Source organism: Geospiza fortis, unplaced genomic scaffold (genome assembly GCF_000277835.1).
Source record: "Geospiza fortis unplaced genomic scaffold, GeoFor_1.0 scaffold27, whole genome shotgun sequence".
In the NCBI taxonomy this organism is placed as follows: Eukaryota; Metazoa; Chordata; class Aves; order Passeriformes; family Thraupidae; genus Geospiza; species Geospiza fortis.
This window is the reverse complement of record NW_005054329.1, coordinates 1,478,541-1,501,690: the sequence shown is the minus strand read 5'-3', so window position 1 is coordinate 1,501,690 and position 23,150 is coordinate 1,478,541. Positions and strand designations below refer to the sequence as shown.

Below are 23,150 nucleotides of genomic sequence, written 5' to 3'. Positions count from 1 at the left end.
TGCTGGAATCTGTCCCTGGCTTGGTGCACTCCAGGGTGGCTTGTCCATGCCTTGCAGCAACACACCACGTGCTGCTCCCACCCTGGCAGAGCAAGGAAAATTCCAGCGGTGGCCTGAGACTCCAGACCCTTCCCACAGTAATCTCTGACCATGTGGCAGAATTCTTGCAGTCACTGGGACCCTCCTAAGGAGTAACTGGAATGTGGAAATGGATGTGGCAAGAGTGAGAGTCAGGCACAGTTTGGGCTGGTGGTGGGTGTGTCAGATAACTCAGCAGTGAGCAAAATTCCACAGTTGGAATCATTCTGGGGTTGGGGCAGGGGGAATTCGAAGTTTGGTCCCCTTGAATTTCTCCGTTTTGGTAGTGGTTCTGAAGCCAGCCTGGGTCCAGGTCAGGGCTGTTTTATACCCCAGGGGATTTTCTCCAGGAGTCTGGTGTGACAGAGCTGATCTTTGGGTGATGAGCTATTCCCAGCAGGCAGCTTCCTCCCTTCTCTGGAGGTTTCTTGTTTCATTTTTTTCATTACAAATCTTGTCCTTTAGCAATTCCTTGCTGCAGCTTCTTCATCCTCTTGGGTTTATGTAGTGGATTAGGAGGAATAAACCGGAGCTGCTGAAAACTGCAAGTAGATCAGTCCCAGGAAGAGGGAACTCCAGCTTTTCCATGTCTTTAATTGTGCTTTAAGCTACAGAAAAAACTTCTAAAGTAACACAGTCTCAGTCTGAATATGTTGATCAAGGCTGTAACTGCATGACACGGTTTGCAGATCCTAGGATGCTCCCTGCAAGATCATGAAAATGCATGGAAAATATCTTTTAAATATATCAGGTTTAAGAGATGGGAACCAATATGCTTTTATATGCAGCCTGACAGAATAAATGGGTTTTTCCCAGCTGGACTGTATCCTGGTTTCCATAATTACTCACGTAGTTTCTGTTTAAATTTTGGAGAGGAAGGTTTCAATGTAAGTCCATTAATATTTTAAAGTGTATAAAAGAGGGGAAGAAGGGCATATTCTGAGTCTGAGCATCTACATTTTCCTGCTTTCCTTCAGAGCAGCAAACTGTTATGAGAATTTTAATCTTTACTACACTTGCCTCAGTTCTCATGGCTGGTTTCCACTCTGTTTTCTTTATTACTTTCTTTTTCTTCCTGTCATTCTTAGCTTTCTATTTTTCAATCCCAGTTTGTGAAGGGTGTGGGTTCAGAAGGGTTTCCTTCAGTTCCCAGTCCCCTGAAAGCATGAGAAATTGCCCATTGAGCCAATTCTCACAGCAAGGTATAAAAATAGGAGTAAAGAAAAGGTTACACAATGCTTGGATTGCAGCAGTTTGTACTAATGGGGAGATTTCAAAGCCATGGTTTGAAAAACATTTTTTAAATCTTATCATTTCCGTTGATTTTTCTCTTCCCAAGCTGTGTTTCAGCTGCAGGAACTCACATTGGATTGCTTGAGGAATTGTGCTGAGGCACAGGAGTCAAGAGCTGAGCAAGTCACGCAAAGCCAGAGAGGCCACTAATTAGTTCTCTTTAGCCATAATGAGTGATTCCTTTGAGAATCCTCTCCTAAGAGTTTCCAACCAGATGCTTTTGTCTCTGCTGTTAAATAAGTGGATTAGAAGGCAAGTGGATTAGAGATGATTTTGCCATTGCAGCAGAACACAGGTGACTCTCAGGAAAGGCACTTGTGTAGGACCACAGATGCTGCTGGCAGTGGCCACAACCTGTGCTCCTGGGAGTACTTCACTGGAATTCAGTCTTGCAAACTTGTAAGAAACTTATCACTAAGTCTGTGTTCACACGTTGAAAGTTTGCAGAATGGTTTCTGAGCTTTGTCTTTCCCTGCTTGCAAACAGCCAGCCATTAGTATAATTGTCTTTGACTTAAAAGGTTTATTTATATAAAATTTATTGAGCATTGGATTTTCCTTGTTTCTAATTTCCTTATAATGAGATAGACCTCTTTACCAGTTAATTATTATCAAATTGGAATGCTGAACAGTACTTTTGATATAATTTGCAAAACAATCTGCTCTTGATTCTAATAGCAGCATAATGCTTTCTTTCCTAATGAAATGTCTGTGTTAAGCCCCAGAGAGGAGCATTAACCTTGGATTAAAATCAGAAGAGAAATGAAGCACACTGAAAATGAAGCACACTGTGGTAATTTTGTTGTTGTTGTTGTTGTTTGAAAAATAATTTTGTGAAGAAAACTACAAGCTGTATTGAATGTTCCTTACACTGATTACATTGTGTGCTTTTTTACCATCTTTTACTTCTAACCTTTTTCCATTTGTCAAGCAGAAACATGGGGTTTTTTGATAGATTAAACCCCTTTTTTTTTTACTGTTCAGCTTTCCAAATGTCCAAGGCATCTGAAACTGATGGTGTTGGGGTGATGTAGAGAACAAAGTTCCATCTTCCTCATGCTGAAATCCCAGCTCGTACAGGACCTGTCCCTGCATTCCCTCGTGTTTTCCTGTATGACACTCCTCAGGGCTCATACTATCTGTTTTCTCTAATGGAGTTCTGAGGGGATGAGGAGTGGTTCCTCAAGCTGAACCTCAGGGACAGCATTTTGGACAGCTGCTGCTTACTCCTGCAGTTGTGAGATTCCAGGAGTGTGCCTGGGCAGTGCTGGCATGCAGGAATCTCTGAGGGATGGCTGCATCTGCACTGCCCTGGCCTGGAGCACAAATGGGGTGGGTGTGTGTGTGTGAGCTCCTTCTGCCACCTCCCCAGATGTGCTGAGGTACCCAAATCTATCCCAGCTCTGATCTGCAGCTGCCAGCTCTGCTGGGGTACACTGGGTCTTGTTAAATTTAGAACAGTGCACAGAACCCAGTGCTAATCTCCCAAGCCTCAATCCTAGCATATTGTAGTTTATGTTCGTTTGATGTGTGTTAATTTGCATGTTATTTTCTTTTTCTGATAGGAGTCTCCACAAGACAGTGCCATCACCCGAGACATCAATCGAACGTTCCCTGCTCATGATTATTTTAAAGACACTGGGGGAGATGGCCAGGACTCCCTGTACAAAATATGCAAGGTATTCTTTCAGTTCTTCTGGGCTGGTTTTGGTAACTTGTATTCAGCATCACCAGCAGTGTGACTGCTGGCTGAGAAGAAGGGGATGTGTTGGCATTGTCTGTCATGCAGACAGCCTCTGGCACCAGGCTCAGGCTCCTCTCCATGGTAGCTGTTGGGCTGAGTCTGGTTATGCACACAGGAGACCGAAAGCCCTCCCAGATTTCTCTGCACTGAAGTGTTCAGTGCAAAGACTTCACATCATTCCTGACCTGTCAGCCTGGATCAAGCTGGACAAATTATGTAACTGGAGATGACTGTGTACCTCCATAGAGGTTATAAAGCCATAGGCATGCACTGAAGCTGATTATTAAAAGGAGGAAATAAGCAAAAATGGACAGCTCAGTGCATTCAGGTATCTCAGCTGGAATGGTTTAAGCTTCCAGCACTTTCTTTTGAATTCCTAGGGCTTCTCCCTCTTCCTAATGTCCCTGTGGGACCTGTTTAGAGATAAAAGCACTCAGATAAGTGCTTGCAGCAACGTTGGTGCATTACTGGAACCAGCCACTGCCTCTGTGTATCCCAGTTTGGTTGTCATACAGATTTTCCCTTTGTTAGAATGACAATGGCTGCACTCCATCCACGGGAATTGTATGGAGCTGTGTTCAATGAATTGTTCTGTTTTATTTGTGTTTGTTATCTTGAGACAGGTACCAGTAAAGTCTTGATTCCTTTTTTAGGCCTACTCTGTGTATGATGAAGAGATTGGCTACTGCCAAGGCCAGTCATTCCTGGCTGCTGTGCTGCTGTTACATGTAAGTGCTGCCTTTACCCTCAGCTGCTTTAGAATTAAGAATAAATGCTGCTCCACTTGTCTAGAACAGACTTCTGAGCTAATGGGGTTGCAGGGCACACATCCACTTCTATGTTGGTCAGTAATACAGTGATTTTAGGCAGGGAGGAGTACATTGTTTCAAACGTGCTGTGGTGTTTGTAAGGACTCAGCGTCCGTGCCCTTGTGTTCCTGTACTGGGACCCCTTCCATTCAGGCTTGCACTCAGGAGCAGTAGTAGGCATGGAATTTGTGGGTAAGACAACACTGTAAATGTTTTTGTTACATGGTTTCAAGGTCAGATTTTAGCTTTTTATAAGATGTTTTTATTGGAATCAGTCAGAAATACAGATGGTGTTTGCCTTGTCCTGTATACACAGAGGAGGATTTAGGACATTGAAGGGATGTCAGTTCTTTGGGTCTCAGTGCAGGCTGTGCAGCCTGTGGGCTCTTGTCCTGGAGCTCTTTGTGCTTCTTGGTTTGAGAGGTTAGGGAAGGATACAATAATACCTTCATATTTTTAAAAGAAACTGTATTATGCTTTTTTAAACTTAATTGCTGTTGATAGAAGTGATCTCATCAGTGTAATATCCTTTAATTGCTGGTGTGTTCAGAAGCTAGGGAGAGATTTGTGGTTCTCAGGAGCAAAAGTTTTAGATTCACTCACGCTTGGGAAATACAAGAGCATTACAAATGTGTATTTGTGTATTTATAGACCGTTCTGTTTCAAAGTAACGTCTGCTTCTTGTCAGTGTTTCTGTTGCAAGGGTAGTTGGAAGTGCAGAGTTCCTGAGCCCAGCAGTGCTTTGAGGTTTCTTTTCCCCAGCTGTTCTGCCATCGAGGGCTGAGCATGAAGAGCTCTCTGCAGGTTTTGGTGGAAGAGGAAGTCTGGCCTTCAGGGGAGGATTTTCCATACTGTTGTAAAGTCAGGGGAGGATACAGAGGAGATTGTAAACTCCATTCTTGGGAAACAAAAGCCAAGTGATTAATGATAAGAACCTTTTAGTTCTATGTAACTGTAATCTGAAATATTTCCTAGATGAGCAATTAATTCTTTATTTCCTCACTGAATGAGATAGGGAAGGGCACCTCTTCCTGCTATGAGAACTGAACACTTTCACTGGAACAGATGTGCTTGCTTGTAGATCCTCATTGTCATGGGTCCCTTGCCCTAGAGAGATTCACTCTCATGACTGAGCCCTGTGTTATTCCAGAGTTCTCTCTTTGACAGTGCTTGTAGCTTCTGGGAATAATGTATGCATGTAAGGAAAAGCTAAATTTCAAATAAGTTTCTTTTCTTTTCAAAGATTCTCTTTGAAGTCAGCCTTTGGAGTGTGGCTGCTAGGGAAAATAAATAATAAAAACAAATGTTGCAGAAAAGGAAATTAAGTTTCTGTGAGTCCTTCACTACCAGTTTGGAATGTTTCAGCAAAGTTTTCTGTTTTAATAAACTCCATCTGCAGATTAATAATAGAATACTTGAGATGGATGTTCTGTTCTTTATAGAAACCAGCAATTGACCTGAAGTCAGACTTTTCTACAGAAATATTAAAACTGAATTTTAAGGGCAGGGAAAAATGTCAAAACACTGATGAGCTTTGAGTTTTCCTTCAGTTTTTGGCAGAAAAGGGAGATTGAACCTTCCCAAACTGGTGCTGAGTTGTGAGGTGTGGAACTTCTGTTAGCAATTACTGGTCTCTCTTATTCATGTCATCTAATAAACATCAAATGTAATAATGTCATTGAAAAAGGGAAATATATATAGTTAAGAATAAGGGAAAGATCCTGTTTAACATCCTTTAGTAATACTGCTTCTGCCTTTTTTATGTGGGTGACAAAGGGTTAGGCTGCTCAAAATCTGTAAGATTCAGACTCTGATGAGTTCTGGAGCAAAGACGCAGGGGAACTGCTTTGATCTTCATGTCTGGAAGATGTATTTCTATTTGAGTGATTGAGAGGTGGTTTATTCCACTGAAATGCCATTTGCAACAGTAAACCTCATTTTGTGTGATACTCTTGCTTGCATTTAAACCGGATAAGAAAGTAGTGGCAGTTCAGCCTTTCGCTCAGAGGGGGGAGGGACGTTCAGGCAGATGACCTGATATGAAAGGTTTTAATGCTGGCTGCTAAATCCACTTTCCTGTCTCACAGATGCCTGAGGAGCAAGCTTTCAGTGTTCTGGTCAAAATCATGTTTGATTATGGACTCAGGGAACTTTTCAAACAGAACTTTGAAGATTTGCACTGCAAGTTCTATCAGCTGGAGCGCCTCATGCAGGTGGGGGCTCACCTGGGGGTGAACAGAGCCGAGCCTGCAGTTCAGCCCTGGCTTTTCCTGTGGCATGAATGGTGTTTGTGAGCTGTGAGTAAGGGTGAATGGTGTTTGTGAGCTGTGAGTAAGGGTGAATGGTGTTTGTAAGCTGTGAGGAAGGGTGAGTGGTGTTTGTAAGCTGTGAGTAAGCTGTGAGGAGGGTGAATGGTGTTTGCAAGCTGTGAGGAAGGGTGGAGAGCCAGGACCATGCCAGGTGTTGTAGCAGGGGTCTCAGGAGCAGGGTGGTGCTGCTGAAGGCAGATGTTCCTGACTTTTGGAGTGGCTCTGGTGTCAGCACAGCCACTCCTGGGCCCTGCTGAGGCAGATCCCAGGCTCCTGCTGGGCATCCAGCCCAGGACAAGCCTTTGGCATCCTTAGGAGGCCCCCAGGCCCGTTCCTGTCACACCTGCTGGATGCAGGACCCTGCACTGATGGTCACTCTACCCAGCTTCCTTCTGTAGCTTGGGGTTTCAGCTACAATTCCAAAATAGCCTAAATTAACTTTCAGTGCTTCTGTGTGTTTTACTTTTAGGAATACATTCCTGATCTGTATAACCACTTTCTGGACATCAGCCTTGAAGCACACATGTATGCTTCCCAGTGGTTCCTGACCCTGTTCACTGCAAAATTCCCTCTCTACATGGTCTTCCATATTATTGACTTACTCCTGTGTGAGGTATGTGCTCTAACTGGAGACTTGCACAGCTCCCAGCTTTTGACAGTTTGTCACTATCTTGGTTCATGCCCTTGTTACTATCTGTTCTCTCAGAGCAAGGCATGTGATATTTTTATGTGGAAGTGTTACATTTCTGCAATGATAAAGATTCCCAGCATTTTAAAGAAACAAATTAAGAATCAATAGCTATATAAAAGGTTATAATCTCCTATTCCCTAGCACTGGTGAATCTATGTGAGAAGACTCTGTACAGTCTGGTGAGAGCTGATTTACAGATATGTGGGCTCCTCTCTTCTGAAGTCATGTAATACACAATGATGACTTTATTTTCCTATCATATTATTGCATGGAGGCCATTGTGTATAAAATGACCCAGCTGACTCTCATGCTGGTAATCTAACAAGCTTGAAGCTCTTTCTCCTGGAAAACTTGAAGTCTCTCTATATTTCACAACTTATATTTAGAGAGCAAAATTCTTTGTATTGAGACGTTGTCTGTAATCCTGTATAGAACAGTGCATGTAGTGATGTGTGGGTAAGCAGTGTAATTACAGCCAACACTTATTGCCATCAGTGAACAAATCCCATTTTGTACTGAAGCATCCTTGAGTTATTTAATGATTTGCTGGGTAACTTCATGCATCCATTCTTCTTGGATCTGCACTTGTTCCTGTGAAGTGGCTGATTTCCTGCCTTTACTGAAGCTTTCAGCATTCACAAACCTCCTGGTCAGTGTTTTTGCCCTTTCCCTGTGTCTGCTGCTTGCTTTGTCCATGTGCCAGTGGAATAGAAAGCAGCAGATGGTATGGAGAAAATCAATTCTGTTTGTTTAGAAACACATTTTCATTTCATAAACAGTAAATGTGCTCACAGAGAAGTTTTAAGGGGTTTTTCGTAATTTTAAAGTAATGGTGAAAGAATAACTTGGTGGGAAGAAGAAAAGAAGGATCTTGAAATAAGATGAGCAATGTGTCATGGTTATGAGTGGGACCCCTGAAGAAGGTGTGAGCTAGTCCTGACTACAGAACTGTTTGTATTTAATTTAATTGGACAGTAAGAATAGAGCTCTTCTAAGGAGCAGAGGCAGAATAGATGCCGTGGGACTCTGTCCTAAAGTGAGTCACTTTCTTTTTCATTGCATGAATTATCCCAGTTTGTGAAGACCAGAATTTAATACATTGATGTATACATTACTGCATTTAAATCAGTGATTTTAGAAGTTGCTGTACGAAAATTAAATTATCTGGAACTGACCAACCACTCATTAAGAAATGAAATAAAGTGCACAACATAATTTTAGAGTTTCAGACTGCTAAGGAGGCAGTAAAACCAGTGTTGATTGTTTTGCTCTCTATAATGACTCTCCAGTAAAGATATTTTGCCAGTTGTTTGCAAAGGTGTTCTTGTGTCTTTGATTTATATAGCACCTGGTTACACATGTATCCTGGTTCTCCTTTTCACAGAAACTAAACAACAAAACCCACCAAATAAATTCCTATCCAAGCTTGTAAATACTGAAAAATTAAATTATTTTGTCATTATTTTTTCTTTCCAGGGAATAAGTGTTATCTTCAACGTTGCACTGGGATTGTTAAAAGTGAGTATACAGTGTTACACTGTGGTTTATGCATCTTCATGCACCATAGAAAAAATAAGATGCCTGTTACAAAAATATGTTGTGTTTTTGAGAAGCTAACAACTGCCTGTGGCACATGTGCTGTAATCTGGCATGTCCTGTGCAGCACAGTGCTTTTTTTGGGGGGTGGAATAGAAGGTTGCAGAAATAGAAACAAACACTCTTTGCTGAAGGTAAGAAGCAGCAACGTTACTGCAGCTTTCCAAAGCTGTTGTGGCTTTATCCTTCCTGGGATTCAATAACTGTAAAAAATTGGCTTTTCCTGGTGTTTCTTCCCTTGTCTCCAGACTACCAAGGATGATTTGTTGCTGACTGACTTTGAGGGGGCTCTGAAGTTCTTCCGAGTGCAGCTGCCCAAGCGGTACCGCTCCGAGGAGAACGCCAAGAAGCTGATGGAGCTGGCCTGCAACATGAAGGTGAGCTGGGAGGGGCTGCTGCAGCCCCACCTGGGAGCAGCTCCTGCCTCCAGCTCCAAGGGCAAGTGCAGCTTAATTGGCTGTGGTCATGGAGATTAATTTTGAGCCAAATACACTGATATGGTTCAAAGTGTCCTTTTTCCTTAAATTCCCTAGAGGAATTCTTTGTAGTGTCAGTGTGGAAGTACACAGCTTCCCTGGTGTGTTAACATTCCAGGCATTTTGTGATCCAGGTGTAGTAGCAGTGTGGATACCAGTATTCTGCACAGAATTCAAGCTCATCTTGTGTAAAACTAATGTAGAAATAACAGAATAATCACGAATAAAGCTATTTTATCTCTCTAATCATTTAGCATTAGCCACAGATTAAATGTTCCACATGCATCTGGTTCACATCATCCTAATTGAGTGCATTTGTCTTTTATGTTTCCAAATAACAACTTGTTCTTCTTCCCACTCTGCCAAAATTCCCAGTGTTCCCAGTGCTGTGTGCAGTGGCACAGGCAGGCTCTGAGGGGACCTGGCAAGGCTGCCTGTGGTGTCCTGGGGTGCTTTGGGGGCATTAAAGGGGGGGTTGTAGAGGAAGCACTGCTGGGCTCGGCTCAGAACACTTCTGTTATCACCTCCTTGATGGGAGTGCTGCATGTAATTGCTTTCCTTGACCTAAAATACAAGTCCTTTGCTGTCAGTAGAGATCTCCAGCTCTGTATTTGGAAGTGTTTCTCTGAGCAGAAAAGGGCCTGATATCAAAATAAATAATGTATAGGAAGGGAGAAGTAGCCTAGCTAAGGCATTGTGATTAGAACAGCATTCTGCTGGAAAAGAGGTCAGGAAGTCATCAGCTGGAGACAGCACCAGATTCTTAAAAGTCACTCCTCAGTGTTGCCATCAAGTCATAGAATCACAGAATGGTTTGGGTTGGAAGGGACCTTAAAGCCCATCTCATTCCACCCCTGCCATGGGCAGGAACACCTTCCACATCCCAGGTTGCTCCAAGCCACGTCCAGCCTGGCCTTGGGCACTTCCAGGGATAGGGAGTTCACCTCTCTGGGCAACAGATGTTAGCAGAGCTGCTGCTGCTGCCTCCTGAAAAAATGTGGTGGGACATCAGTGTTCATTTCTGCAAACCCAGAATCCTTGCTGACTTCCCCAGGCCTCCTGTGCCCAGAATTTATGACAATGACAAATCTGCTCAAGATCACCTAAAATAGGCAAAACTGGCTTAATGCACTTGAAAAGTAGAAGATGAAAATACAGTGGTAGTGATGTGCCTGCCTTCTTTTCCTCTGGCAGGGTGGATGCCTCATTTGTCAGGATCTAACTTTACATTGTGGGACGTTTGGGGTGTGAAACCCCCAAATTTGGGCAGTGTTTGAGCAGGGGCAGAGCAGTGAAATAATCTCCTCAAGTTACAGGCTCCATTGTGAGTGAAGGGTTAATTCTCTAGGTGGGTGTCTGGGGTGCAGGAATACCTCCTGCAGCTGTGTGTGGTTGGACCGACCCCAGGTAATGGTTGGCATCTCCGCAGAAATGTTCCCGAGTGCAGAGGGGCGTTTCGGGTCTGCTCTCACTAGAGGGAGCTTGGCCACCGCGTTCTGCAGCTCCTGCCCGGGAAGGTTTCATGAGGAAAGCAGACTGCAGGGAAACCAAACACGTTTTCCATTCTGCCTGTCATTTATGCATGTAAAATTCAACCTGTTTCTCAGAAAGGGGTTTTTAAAGAAGAAATCCTAGCTATAGCTTTTAAATTTATTTAGTTTACTGAGATAAAAATAAATGTTTAGGTGCAACTTTATTGCTAGAGATTTTATTTAGATGCATAATATCTTGCATGTGAAATGCTCACAGTGATCTTGGTGTGGTGTTGCTAAACCATTCTGGCACAGGTGACACCAGGAAAATGCTGGTCAGGATCTGTTAGAGCTTCCCTTGTGTTCCCTGTCCCTGCAGCACTTGAACTCTGGGCACAAAATACTGAATTCAGCATCACCTTTCTGTCCCTTCTCACAGAAGGGGAATCTGGGGGCCTGTGAGAGGGCTCTGCTGGTGCTGTGTGGGTCAGAGCAGGGACACAGCACTTGTGCTCTGAGGTGCTGCTGCTTGCCCAGACACCTCGGCACCTCGGGCAGGGCTGTTTTCTGCTGGGCTTGAGTGACACTGGCAGAAATGTCAGCTGAGCCTGCACTTGCCCTTTCAGCATTTACAGTCTCATGTAAAGTAAACCAAATGCTTCTGTGTGATGATAAATGTTACAGCTGAGAAAGCAGCTGAAGAAGGCTCAGCATCAGGCCAGTCCCAAAATGAACCCCATCTCGTGGGGTTCTGTTGTGCTGAAGCTCTGCAGTGTGTGAAGCACCAAGGAGCTGTGCAGCACCAAGGGGGAGCTCGGGCAGGATGCTCTGGGTGCCTTTTGAAACTTTCCCTGCATCCCACAGGAGGAGGCTGCTGTTATTCTATTGAATGGGACTGTTTCTGACCACACCTGAGGGTTTGGCCCTCAGAACTGGGTGAAGCCAGGAGCTGTGCTTTGTGGGAGGCAGGAGTTGCCTGAACCTTGTTCCATAACCCTGTGTGTGTTGTGTTCTTTTATAAATGTCCTGGGCAGGAACTAATGGGCTGCTTTAATTTAGATTAGCCAGAAGAAGCTGAAGAAATATGAAAAGGAATATCATACCATGAGAGAGCAGCAGGCTCAACAGGAGGATCCTATAGAAAGATTTGAGGTAATGCTTTACCTTCTCCAGTCTGGTTTAACAAACAGAAAGTTGCTACTTTTGACTCTTTTTTGAGCTGGTTTTGTTTTCTGACCAATTTGGATGCAACAGGGGAATCAGCTCCATGAACGTGAAGGGAATGTCTCTCTATTGGCAATGCTGATCAGGATGGGGTTGTTGTGAGCCCAGCTGTGCAAGAAAAGGAATAGTATGAATTTTTATTTGGGCTTATAGAACTGGTTCAGTAGAGCCTGTTTAACGTGCTGATTGCACCACAAGCCATGAACAGAAAGGAAATGCCTGACTGATTCTAACTCTGCCTTCCATGTTTATAGTCCCCCTTTTACTCCTCTTGCTTATTTCAAATGATGTATACTGCAGTAAGCATATAATTTTATAAATAGTTTATTTATCAAATAAACATAATACAGGGATAAATTACCCATGTCAAGTTATGTATGCATACACATACCACAATAATACTCACAGAGACATCGATACAATAAATTCATGCATTTTAATCAGAGAAGTAAACTTTCTTTAGTATCCATCTGTGTGCTGGGAGTTGTAACAGGAGAGAGAAAATAGAGTATTTTTTCCAGCATTCTCCTCTCTTACCTGATCCTAGCATGCAAATTTCATTTTGAACCAAGAAAAGCAATACTTGGTAGGAAACTCCTGGCAAGGTATTGATGGCACAATGATACCCCTACTATTGCAGGCCTCAAAAACATTTCTGTCCCTCAACAAGTAATGGCTGAGCAGAGTTATTTATACCTGGTGTCTCCTCTAGGCTAATCCTGTATTTATTTTACATTTGCACGATGGCTGTAGTTTTGTCCCGGGGAATTTCATGCAGGCAGAGCTGTCTGTGCAGACTGGAGGTGCATTAGTGTGTGGGCACAGGGGGCTGTGTGTGGCACTCCTGGCAGCCCCTGTCCCTGACAGCCGCTCTGTGTCCCCCAGCGCGAGAACCGGCGCCTGCAGGAGGCCAACATGAGACTGGAGCAGGAGAACGACGACCTGGCCCACGAGCTGGTCACCAGCAAGATTGCACTGAGGAAGGACTTGGACAATGTAAGTCATGTCCTGGGCTGTCTAGGGCAGACAAGGGCTAACTCCTTGTTCCTTCTCTCCCTGGAGAGGAGAGACATGGAGTGCTTTTTCTGTGTGGGACAGGATTCCTTCGTCCACATCCCCATTGCACCCTGCCAATGTACAGGCCTGTGACAGAGGTCCATAGGAAACAGGAGTGCTGGCTGAAATACTCATTATTCTAAAAGCATTCAGAGTGACTGCAGGGAAAGGAGAGTCTGTACTTGAGTAGTTACTTTCTTTTCTCTAAGGAAGTCTGGCAGGACTGTGGCAAGTCTTTGAACCATCACAGAAATCATAACATGGATGCTAGCTTGTGTTTTCCTGGGATTTTTATGAATACAATTTCACAGCAGACAGGCTTTGCAAAGTGCCTGATAAACTTGAAAGTCTTAGTCTGTCTGGCTCTGCATGGATCAAGTTCTCAGGTACCTCAGGCAACTCTGAAAATGTTGTTGTGGTTTCCATTTGGCTTGTTGGAATCTGCCTGTGTGAACTCCTCATCCTGGGTTGTTTCCAGATCAGTAGAGCTCTCAGGAGGAAGATTCAGGTTTGCTTTGTGTTACAGCAGTTTTTTTCAGCTTGCTGTCCCATTCCCTTCTTTACATATTCAATTGTGGGAGATTTTATTAGGATAAGCTTTTTCTTTTTTTCCAGGACATGCAGAGACAGAAAGGTGCTGGCATTTCTAGCACAGGGGAGGCTGCACCACATTTATCTGTCTGCTTGGGGAGGTGAGGGGAAGAGTTCAAGTGCTCATGTTTTGCCATTCTTGTTCTCTACCAAGATAAGTGCATTTCTGAAATCTCAAAGGAAAATGGCTTCTGAAAGTTGCCCAGTGCAGGAGCTGACAGGCTTTCAAATGTTTCATTGCATCTGCCTCAGACAATTTAAGGTTTCCCACGGTCTCCTGGAAACTTGCTCTTGGAAAACTATTCATAGTAAATGTTGATGCCACTGGGTGAATGTTGCTTTAATGAGGTTTGGTTCAGGACTTTTGGGTTTATTACATCTCCTGTTCTTAGGTGTTAAAATGGGGATCATAGAAGAATGTTCTAGAAGCAGGGTTTCCCCACATATTGGTACATTCACTTCCTCTTACCTGGGCTTTTTCCCTTCATTAGTGAAGCTTCCAGAAGCTTCACACTGGTGATAGCCCAGCAGTGGCACTCAGGAGGTGGACTTCAGCAAAAATTGTCCTGAAGAAGCTTTTTCTATCAGTTTTTAACTGTTGTTTGTGGCTGCTTGAGCCTGTATGAGACGCTGTTATATTTTTACATTGGTTTTTTTTTTTAATGGAGGGCTGGGAGAGGAACAAAATTAGGCAAAATGTTTGATATATAATAGTCTTGTACTCAAAGATGGCAAATGATGTTGGCAGCATTTGGGTATCCCCTGGGAGGAGATGGGTAGGTTTGATCCTACTTCAGGACATGATTAATTCTTCTAATTGGATCCTGAAGTGATAAGTTTCATTCTGCCAGCCTGAGGTCCTGAAAGTAAAGTACCAAAGGACATTGTTTAGCACACCTTTTCTGATACCTACATGGCATGTCTGAAATCTGCAACCCAAAAGATCAAAACAAAGCATTTGGAAATACAAGAATTTCCTTAATATCCTTTCACTAGGCCAGAAAATAGGCTTCGTTTTTCTACTGTTGTTGGGCTCCTACATCCCAGTGTTCTTTAACTTTCAAACAGCTGAAACCCCATCTGTAATGAAAAGATGTTCTCTTTGCCTTTGCCGTCTGTTTTAAAAGATCAGCAGGACTTTAAGGGACTAAAATTCACTTTTTGATTTTCTTCCTTTGAAGGGAATTGGTACAGCTACTTCCTGAAGATTTTATATATCAGTTGAGTTATTGATCTATTTTTATGTAGAATCCATACACCTATTGGGAAGTGCTGTGTTGTGTGCATGAGACAGGAAAAGATGTCTTAACTTTGCAGAGTTGTAGTGGTTTATAAAGAGCTTGAAATTTTTCAACAAGATATTTTTATGCTTTAAAAACTGCAATAAAAAGGGGTTGTTGGTTTCTGGTGGGACATTTCTTTCCCTTAAGGAGGAAGGAGAGAGGGGCCTGACTTATGTTTGCTTTGGTAGCTCAGTTTTTTCATGCAGTATTTTCTGGGATGCTATTACATCCATTGAGATGTTTCATAGAGTTCTGGGGGCTTTTTAAATGTTCTAGAGGCATTTTTCATTAATTCTGTTTTCATTGCAAGGTTGAATGTTTGCAAATTAAACTTAGGTCTGAGCTGGTTATAGTCTTTTATTGATGTTGCACATTGTGAGCTGTTCTGTGCCTTTGTCTTCAGAATGTATTGGTCAACTTCCAGACTGGACAAGAAAATGAAACTTATTTCTGGTATTGGCTTTCTTTGGAGCAATCCCTACTCCAGTTTTGCTAGAATTAATCACTGAATTCAAGAGGCATTTTAGAGGGCTGGAGTATAGTGGAACATGCCATTAATTTTGATGTTTTGCTGCTTTGCTATTGCAGATGGGAAGTTTTAGAAAAATAATTTTCAGAATAAAGTTTTATTGTTTTTAATAGCAATGAACCAAACCTTAATAAGACTGGAATGGCTGCACTCTTGGCTCTGTCCTGGTGGAGGCACAGCAGGGAAGCCTCTGCTCAGGCTCCACTCTGTGTTTCAGGCAGAGGAGAAGGCAGATGCCCTCAATAAGGAGCTGCTAATGACCAAACAGAAGCTGATTGATGCAGAAGAAGAAAAGAGGCGCCTGGAGGAAGAATCAGCTCAGGTTGGGGCATTTCTGTCGTTGTCGCTGTTCTCTACAGTACAGAAATGATAAAAATAAGAAGTGACAAGTGTGGGAAGGGCTTAATGTTCTAAGTCATGTTTGTCCCTCTTCTGTGCTGTAAAGGACGTCAGCAAAGCAGAATTTGGCACTTTCCTGCCAGGTGCTTCATAGGGTGGGGAATTTTTAGCTTGAAATCACAGTGTCACAGCCTGTGCCAGATGCTGCACAGGGAGGCAGTGCAGGACTTTAGGTGTCAGCACTTTTTGAATCCCTCCTTTGCTTGGCTAGCCCACTGCTCTGTCAGTGATGGCCACCAAAGCCTGGCTTCACCCTGCCTGCGTGGAGCTGAGCTGGACTCTGGGTCTCTGGGTAGAGCAGAGCAGTGAGGTTAAGGAGAAGGAAGAAATAGCACCTGGGTATTTTTCAGACTACACCTATATAAACCCTGTATTTTCTTTTTTTTTCCCCCTACAGCTGAAGGAAATGTGTCGTAGGGAACTAGATAAGGCAGAGTCAGAGATCAAAAAGAACAGCTCTATTATTGGTGACTACAAACAGGTGAGTACAACTTCATGATGATGTGGTTTGCTATCAAAGTGCAAGACTTTTGGGTAATTTAGGAGATTTCTGGAAATCAATGTTATCTATGCCATGTATTTGAGGACACAATTTAGCTGTTCTAAATGGGAAGCCTGTGGCTGGGTTTGCATTTTCTTTGGCCAAGAACCTGAAGTGGTCAGTCCTCTTTGCCCTGATGTGGGGATTTGTAGATCAGAAGTCACCACAGCCTCAGTTACAGACAAACCTTGTTCAGATGGGTTCTTGGATATCAAAGGTTCACTTCATGCCAAGAAAAGCTTCTCTCTCATCTTTGCTTTGTCAATCAAATGCACCTCAGAAATAAAAAAAAAGATGCCTTTTTCCTTTCAAGGCTTTGCTTTGGCATTCAAGCTCCTGATCAGAAGGTATCAAGGGAGCAAATTCATGTGTCTCTTTAGTAGGCCCATATCAGGTCTCAGGGAATGAATTAGGGTTTTTTTACTACTCTGTCTTGCCTGTTCTTTTTTCCCAAAGACAACAAAAGGGTCATGCTATTCCTAACCTTTTCTGGCTCCTTTAGCAAGGCCAAGCTGTTAATAACTTGTGTTGGAACTGCACCTTTTCCTGTGGGGATAGAAGAATATGTAGAGAATGGGAAAATGTCCAATGAGACAGCTTAATGCAGCATCCCAATTTTTCTAGCTTTCTAAGGGTCCTTAGACTATCCATGTTAATATTGCAGCAGCATTTATTTGTGCTTTAGCATTCATTTGGGAGCAAATTTACATTTATAAATGGTTTGGTAACATAATTTTGCTTGTCAGATTTGTTCCCAGCTGAGTGAGCGACTGGAAAAGCAACAAACAGCAAATAAAGCTGAAATTGAGAAAATACGGGTAAGAGACCAGATAGATCCACAGTCTACAATGTTTCAATCTCTTAGCAAAACCATAGCAGCAAACACACAATTTATTTCATTACTAAAATGGTGGCTGAGAGTCCCCATAGATGAAAGAGAAGATTGTAAGGGGGAGATCTGGGAGAAAAGGTGAGTCCTCTCATGCCCTAGTGGTTACATGCTAATGTTGATCCTGGGTAGGTTTTTGAGGGGTCTTTTTTTTCTGGAAGAGATTCTCTGACTGTCTTTTACCATAAAGTAACAGCGGGAGGGACAGAGCCCATTATTGTAGCAAAACAGCACAGCAGTGTTTCCAAAGCCCTGAGTGTGGGGCTGGCAGGAGCTCCTGCCTGGCTGTGCCTCCCCAGAAGTTCCCATCAGTGGTGCCTGTGGTGCTGAGCTGCTCTCCCCGAGCAGAGGCAGGAACAGGCTTTGCTCACAGCCAGGTGTTTGCTTAGCAAAAGGTGGATGACTGCGAGCACTGCCGCGAGTTCTTCAATAAGGAAGGCCGTGTGAAGGTGGCCAGCACTGCCAAGGATGGTTCAGATGAGGACACGGATGAGGAGAAGGAAACACTGAAGAACCAGCTGAGGGAAATGGAGCTTGAGCTGGCCCAGACCAAGCTGCAGCTTGTGGAGGCGGAATGTAAAATACAGGTAATGCTCTGGGAGTTTGTTTTGTAGTCTGTACAGCATGTCTGCATTCCTAGAAAAATGTGTGTGTGAGCTGTAGAGGGATTGGAACAGATCCTGTTGGTTGAAACCATAACCTGCTATTTCCTGCACGGTTATTTAACCAAACACTGTGTCTGAAACTTGCTGTATGCAGACGATATAATTGAAATTGCATGAACTGTATTTAGCAGCCACTACAGCTTCCAGACATCTGCCTGTCTGCAGTGCAGTGCTGGCTGGCTGATCTCCTGCAACTGCTTGGAAGGAGCCCAAGCTCTGACAGAGTACTGAATCATGCATGTCTTTATCTCACAATCAGTGCTAAATGAAGAAGTAACATTGACAAATGTTAGACATGTTTCTTAAAACACGATTGCAAAGCACTCCAGGTACCTGAAGTATTTCTGTAAAATATGACAACATTGTGCTTTTAGCCTAAAACTGATATGCCAGTGTGGCTTGTTCACAGAAAGGTAAAAATTAGTTTGTAGAAAGTCCACTTCCTGTGGGAACAGCTCCTCCTCAGATGGAAGACAATTGAAGAATTTGAATGTACTGAAGAAAGCGGAATGTTTCACTAAGGGCAATGGCACAAGTCTCGTTTTGCTTTTCAAAGCTTTTTTTTTCCGCTTTGTTAGCTTATTGTTCTGCTTTTAATTTATGTAAGACTTGTTTAACTTCTGAAGTGGCCAAGAGATTGTAGATATTCTAGAGCCTTCTAGCTTTAACTCCTATAACCTTGTGCTATGAATATGTAACAAATTAAGGAAATTACTCTTCTGTTTGCAGGATTTGGAGCACCATTTGGGTCTGGCCCTGAATGAAGTACAAGCTGCAAAGAAAACGTGGTTCAACAGAACAATAAGCTCTATAAAAACAGTGACTGGAGTCCAAGGAAAAGAGACTTGTTGAAAAGCAGTTCTGTCAAACACACCTTCTTAACACCTTTTGTTGCCTTCCTTGGCCAGATGTTTAATTCTGTGACATGAGAGGACCAGAATGTAAATATAATAGAAACACAGCATGTCAGGATTTCAATAGGTCAATGATAAAGAGGATGGAAACACAAGAGAGGTTTTATTGCTAGACATGGGATGTTCATACTACTGATATTTAACAGGTGATGTAGCTAGATTGAAGCTCTTCCGATAAACACTCCATTCTGCGTCTGGCTGGAGGCTTTTCACAGACTAGGTACGAGAACTTACCAAACCCTAATTGTTAAGTTTACATATGATAGGTTTTTTTACAGTTATAACCTTTTTTAATATTTTATTTGAAAGGAAAAGTGTCACTAACAAAGTTAAAAAAGAAAAAAAGAAAAAAAAACGGAAAAAAATGCAACAAAAAAATACAAGTTTATCAAGAACTACATCAGTGCCAGAAAGCAGTCCCCAGAGGTAGGAAATGGAGAGTAGGAGGTGACATGTTTTGCTTTATGAATGGGGATGATTTCAGCATTCCTGTCGAGCAACCCCACTTTGTTTTAGTAGATGCAGCATCCATCTCTCTGTGTTTGGCATTTCTTTCTGTTACTAATCAATTCTATGCAACTCTGGGCTTTTTTGGCATGGGCTGCCAAACCAATTTGCCACCGGAGGCTGGGAGACTTGTCCAAGTGCTAGACAAGAACAATCGGAATTGTGGGCAAATTCCCGTTTCACTTGTGTCATATTGTTTGATCCACATATCAACAGCACCAGGACTGCTGATAATATGAATTATGTGGATGGTCTGACATTCAATGGAGTCTGTCTGGGTTTTGTCAGGTTTCTGTTTTGTTTTTGTTTGTTTGTTTTTACCCGGCTGTAGCAGGCCTTCTGCGGAGCTCCGACAGAGCTCCCAGGTTTTAGTTTTGCACATAGGTATGAATGGGACAAAGAAACAATAAACTGAGATATATATGAGGCAAAAATCACAGCGTGAGTGTAGCTGCGAGCATCTCTAGCTGTAACTCGCTTCCTGGTGGCGTTCTGAGGTGGTGTAGGTCATTGTTCACGCTCGATGCAGTTGCACTGGTAGGTGCTAAACGTGCTTGGAGTTCTCATTCCTTGGATTGTATTGAGTTCTCACCAGAAAGCTGTAGAATGGAGTTTTGCACCTTGTAATTTTTTTAATTTATAATGGTTTGTGTTATGCTGAAGTATCTATTGCATCAGTGGATAAATTTTGTGTGCAGTGTGAGTATAAGCTGGTAACAATATGAGGCACTGGTTTGTATATAAAGATATTTGGTTTATTTTGTATTTCTAACTTTTTCTTGTTTACTGTACTAATGCTAGCTAATGTACTCTGTAACTACAGGATAGAACATGCTATGTCCAAGCTTTTTTCCTTAACTGCATACATTATCTCTATTGTTTAATACCAAAAAAAAAATTACTGTAACTCCCATCAATATTAGATGCGTGGACATTGTGGTAGCATAGTTGCAGTGTGTATACTTTATGAATTGAAATATAAACTAGTAAAATTGTATAACTATTTTGTTGTTTCATTTCATTTGAACTGAAAATTATTAAATATTTTGCAATATACAGCTAATTCTCTTCTTAAAGTAGAAGCAGTAGCATCTGCAGGCTTCTCCAAGACTGAAACCACAGTCATGCTGCAAAGGGCTTTGCTAAAAAAGACTGCATGTCTGAGTGCTGCCAACACTGGGTTTATATAATAAAATCTAGGGTTTGCTTTGAAAAAGGAAACTGCAAAAGTGACCTTGTGCAGCTTGAAACTTGTGACTCAGTATTTCTCAAACATGTCCAATTTAGAACATTTTTTTTCCCATGGCCCTCCAAATTCTGCTTGAATCTGCAAAATAAATGTAGGCTATCTCTGCTTATCACCATCAGCAACAAATTCTGTGGGGTCAAGCGTGGTTCATGTCATCTTCAGCAGGGTTTTGTAGCCGTGGCTGAGCCTGCACGACTTCAGGGCTGCAGTAATTGGGTCACAGCAGCTCTGCTCCCCAGCCCTGTGCTCTGCAGAGATAACCAGGAGAACAAATGGATTCTTGTCACCAAAACCACCAGAGGTGGCTCGGAAAGCAGCCCTGCTCTAGGAGGCTGCTGTGATGTCACTTTCCCGGCCATGTTTTGCTTTAAGAGAGTGGCATCATGTGGTTGTGTGTGGTCTCTGCTGCTTGGTCCTCCCAGAGGTGCATCCCTTGGTAAGGTCAGCTCTGCAGTTTCTCAATAATTGCAACCTTTAGAGAAAGTTTAAAGGTAAGTAGGGGACAGGAGGAAGCCACCCAAGAACCCTTCATCCACTTGTCTTTCTCAAAGGGACTGGGAAATAGTGTAATAGTGCATTTTCCTCCAAAACGGGGTACTTAAAGGAAGAGAAAAAGCTGCTTTGTTGTTCAGATGTCTTCCACTCTCTAAATAAACATTATCTTCAAATTGCATGCAGCATATACTCGTCTTTTAGTATGGATGCAGAACATGCATAATTGTTTCACAGCATTTCATCCAAAACACTTTATAGTCAGTTTCCAGTCATGGATTATTTTGGATGCCTACCTGAAGGTTTTTGGTGCTCAGAAATAAATATTAACAATGTATTTCACATCCAATTCCATCTAAAATATCCACAGCTAACTAAAAAAAAAAGATCCAGTGCTGAGGTGTGCATCTTTGGAAGCATAATTACATGTGAAAGACAAGCAGGTCAGTTTTAAGATGAGGAAACGGAATTTGAAGATGTTCAAAACTATAAATAAGGAAGGTAGAAAACCACATAGAGTGAGCATAAGTATTTTACAGCCCTGTAAGAGAAAAGGAATGAGTGTGTTTGGTAGCATTTGGGGCATTAATGAGATGGTTATTTTCTGGTAGTCAATCACCTTTCTGTTCACATGTGCCTCAGCTGGGTTTGAGTACTGAACTCCAGCTCAGTGCCAGTCTGCTGATGCTGGGATTAATCTCCTGTGCCCCAGGCTCCAGCTTCCAAATGCTTTGCGTGTTTGTGCTGTATCATTACGTTCCAATGGTCTCAGTGTGGGAGCTCGAGTGTCACAATCTCATTTGTGTTGCAGAACTTCTTGGCAGCTCAGGGTCTGCAGCTGGAAGTGGATATTCAGGATGTATCGGAAAGTTTTACCTTTAAGCATTGCTGGTAAGCTGTCTTGAAATTTATGTAACTACCTCCCTGACTTTTTTTAGCTGCCCTTCTTATCTGTGGCAGTGATATAAAGTTCCTGTTATCTAGAGGAGGATTTCACTCCATCTGTTCAACAGCTTGGCTCACATTCATCCAGCCTAACTTTAGACACTTCGGAGGTGCCTACCATAAGAGTTTAATCCAGGGAGGTTTTCCAGCCCTCGGCGGTGCGGGGGCAGCACTGCAGGCGGGCGGCTCACCCAGCCTCATGCCCGGAGCCCTGATGGATCAGGGGAGCTCCTGTGAGCCCTCAAACTGAACTGAGAGTCCTTCCTAAATTAAAAAAAATACTGGAAATGAGCCATCAGTGGACACTCAGGGGGTTGCTTTCTGTTTTAATTTTTCCTCCTTTTCCCATCACTTTATTGTGCAATATTTTTCTTTCTGTATTGCCAAAGAGCATCAAGGTCTCTTCATACAGAGATTTTGCTGGAATTTACCACTGCACATCCAAATGCACTTGAGCAACACAGACTTGGTTTTGCTGCATTTTCTGCATACCAACAAGCACGACAGTGTAATCTGGGACTGAGGGCATTTCCTCGGGATAATCTGGCCACAGGCACGGTAGGAAACTCGGGCTGTGAGGTGAGGAGAGCTTTGCTCAGGAGCCATGTTTGTTGAGTTTAACATTGAAGTCAAGTGTTTCCTCATGGTGGTGTAAGTTCCTGCTGGATGGGGGATGAGTGGAACCGAGCTAACTGAAGTAGAACCGGGCTGTTTGAGGTGCATTTAGCCGAGGAGGGGCTCGAAGACCACCCCACACTCTCGGGCTCCTCAAGCCCGCCGGGCGCCTCCTCAGCGCCCTCACGGTTTCCCGCGCTTTTCGCGGGAGCGGAGCCCTCGGGGCCCGCGGGGAGCTCTGATTGGCTGGCGGGTGATTGGCAGCAGGAGCTGCCTTGGGCGCGGAGGCGGCAGCGGCGCCATTTTGTTTGCCGTGTGGGCCGGGGAAGCTGAGGCGGAGTGCCGGGGGAAGGAGCCTTGGAGCGGGGCCCGGGCAGGGGCTGTCCGGCGGGAAGAAGGTGCGGAGTGCGGGCACACCGCTGAGCTGCTGGGCTGGAGGGGAGCAGCGGCCTTCGGGCGGGGCGGTGCTTCCTGAGGGAACATGCAGACCCTCCCAGAGCTCTTCCAGTGTCTGTGGGTGTTAGAAGAGCATCAGGGCCGCGGAGGACAGCAAAGCTTTAGATCCAAACAATAACCGCTGGAGATGAGTGATACTTTGGGGAAAACCTGTACAGAACTTGTAGTGCATTAATGGCCCTTGTGGAGGTATAAAATTTTCGCCTTAATTTGCACGGGGTTTAAATGGCTTCGTCTATTGTTTTCCCCTTGCAGACACCCCCCAGGCCCCTCAGGCTGAGGCAGGCAATGAGTTCTTCCCAGGCAGCAGTAGCAGCCTTTCAGCAGG

General features: G+C 43.4%; 1 protein-coding gene across 1 annotated transcript in view; it reads left to right on the top strand.

The window, feature by feature from the left end:
* RABGAP1 (RAB GTPase activating protein 1) overlaps nt 1-20,062 on the top strand; it is a 56,198-nt gene extending 36,136 nt beyond the window's left edge. Inside the window, exons 13-25 of the mRNA XM_005421239.3 lie at nt 2,936-3,049; nt 3,768-3,842; nt 6,011-6,136; nt 6,702-6,845; nt 8,400-8,441; nt 8,768-8,896; nt 11,527-11,619; nt 12,577-12,687; nt 15,368-15,472; nt 15,947-16,030; nt 16,837-16,908; nt 17,369-17,566; nt 18,374-20,062. Of these exons, the coding sequence (XP_005421296.1) occupies nt 2,936-3,049; nt 3,768-3,842; nt 6,011-6,136; nt 6,702-6,845; nt 8,400-8,441; nt 8,768-8,896; nt 11,527-11,619; nt 12,577-12,687; nt 15,368-15,472; nt 15,947-16,030; nt 16,837-16,908; nt 17,369-17,566; nt 18,374-18,496 (1,416 nt within the window). The 3' untranslated portion in view covers nt 18,497-20,062. The remainder of the gene's footprint in view (nt 1-2,935; nt 3,050-3,767; nt 3,843-6,010; nt 6,137-6,701; nt 6,846-8,399; nt 8,442-8,767; nt 8,897-11,526; nt 11,620-12,576; nt 12,688-15,367; nt 15,473-15,946; nt 16,031-16,836; nt 16,909-17,368; nt 17,567-18,373) is intronic.
* Nucleotides 20,063-23,150: the final 3,088 nt, after the last annotated feature.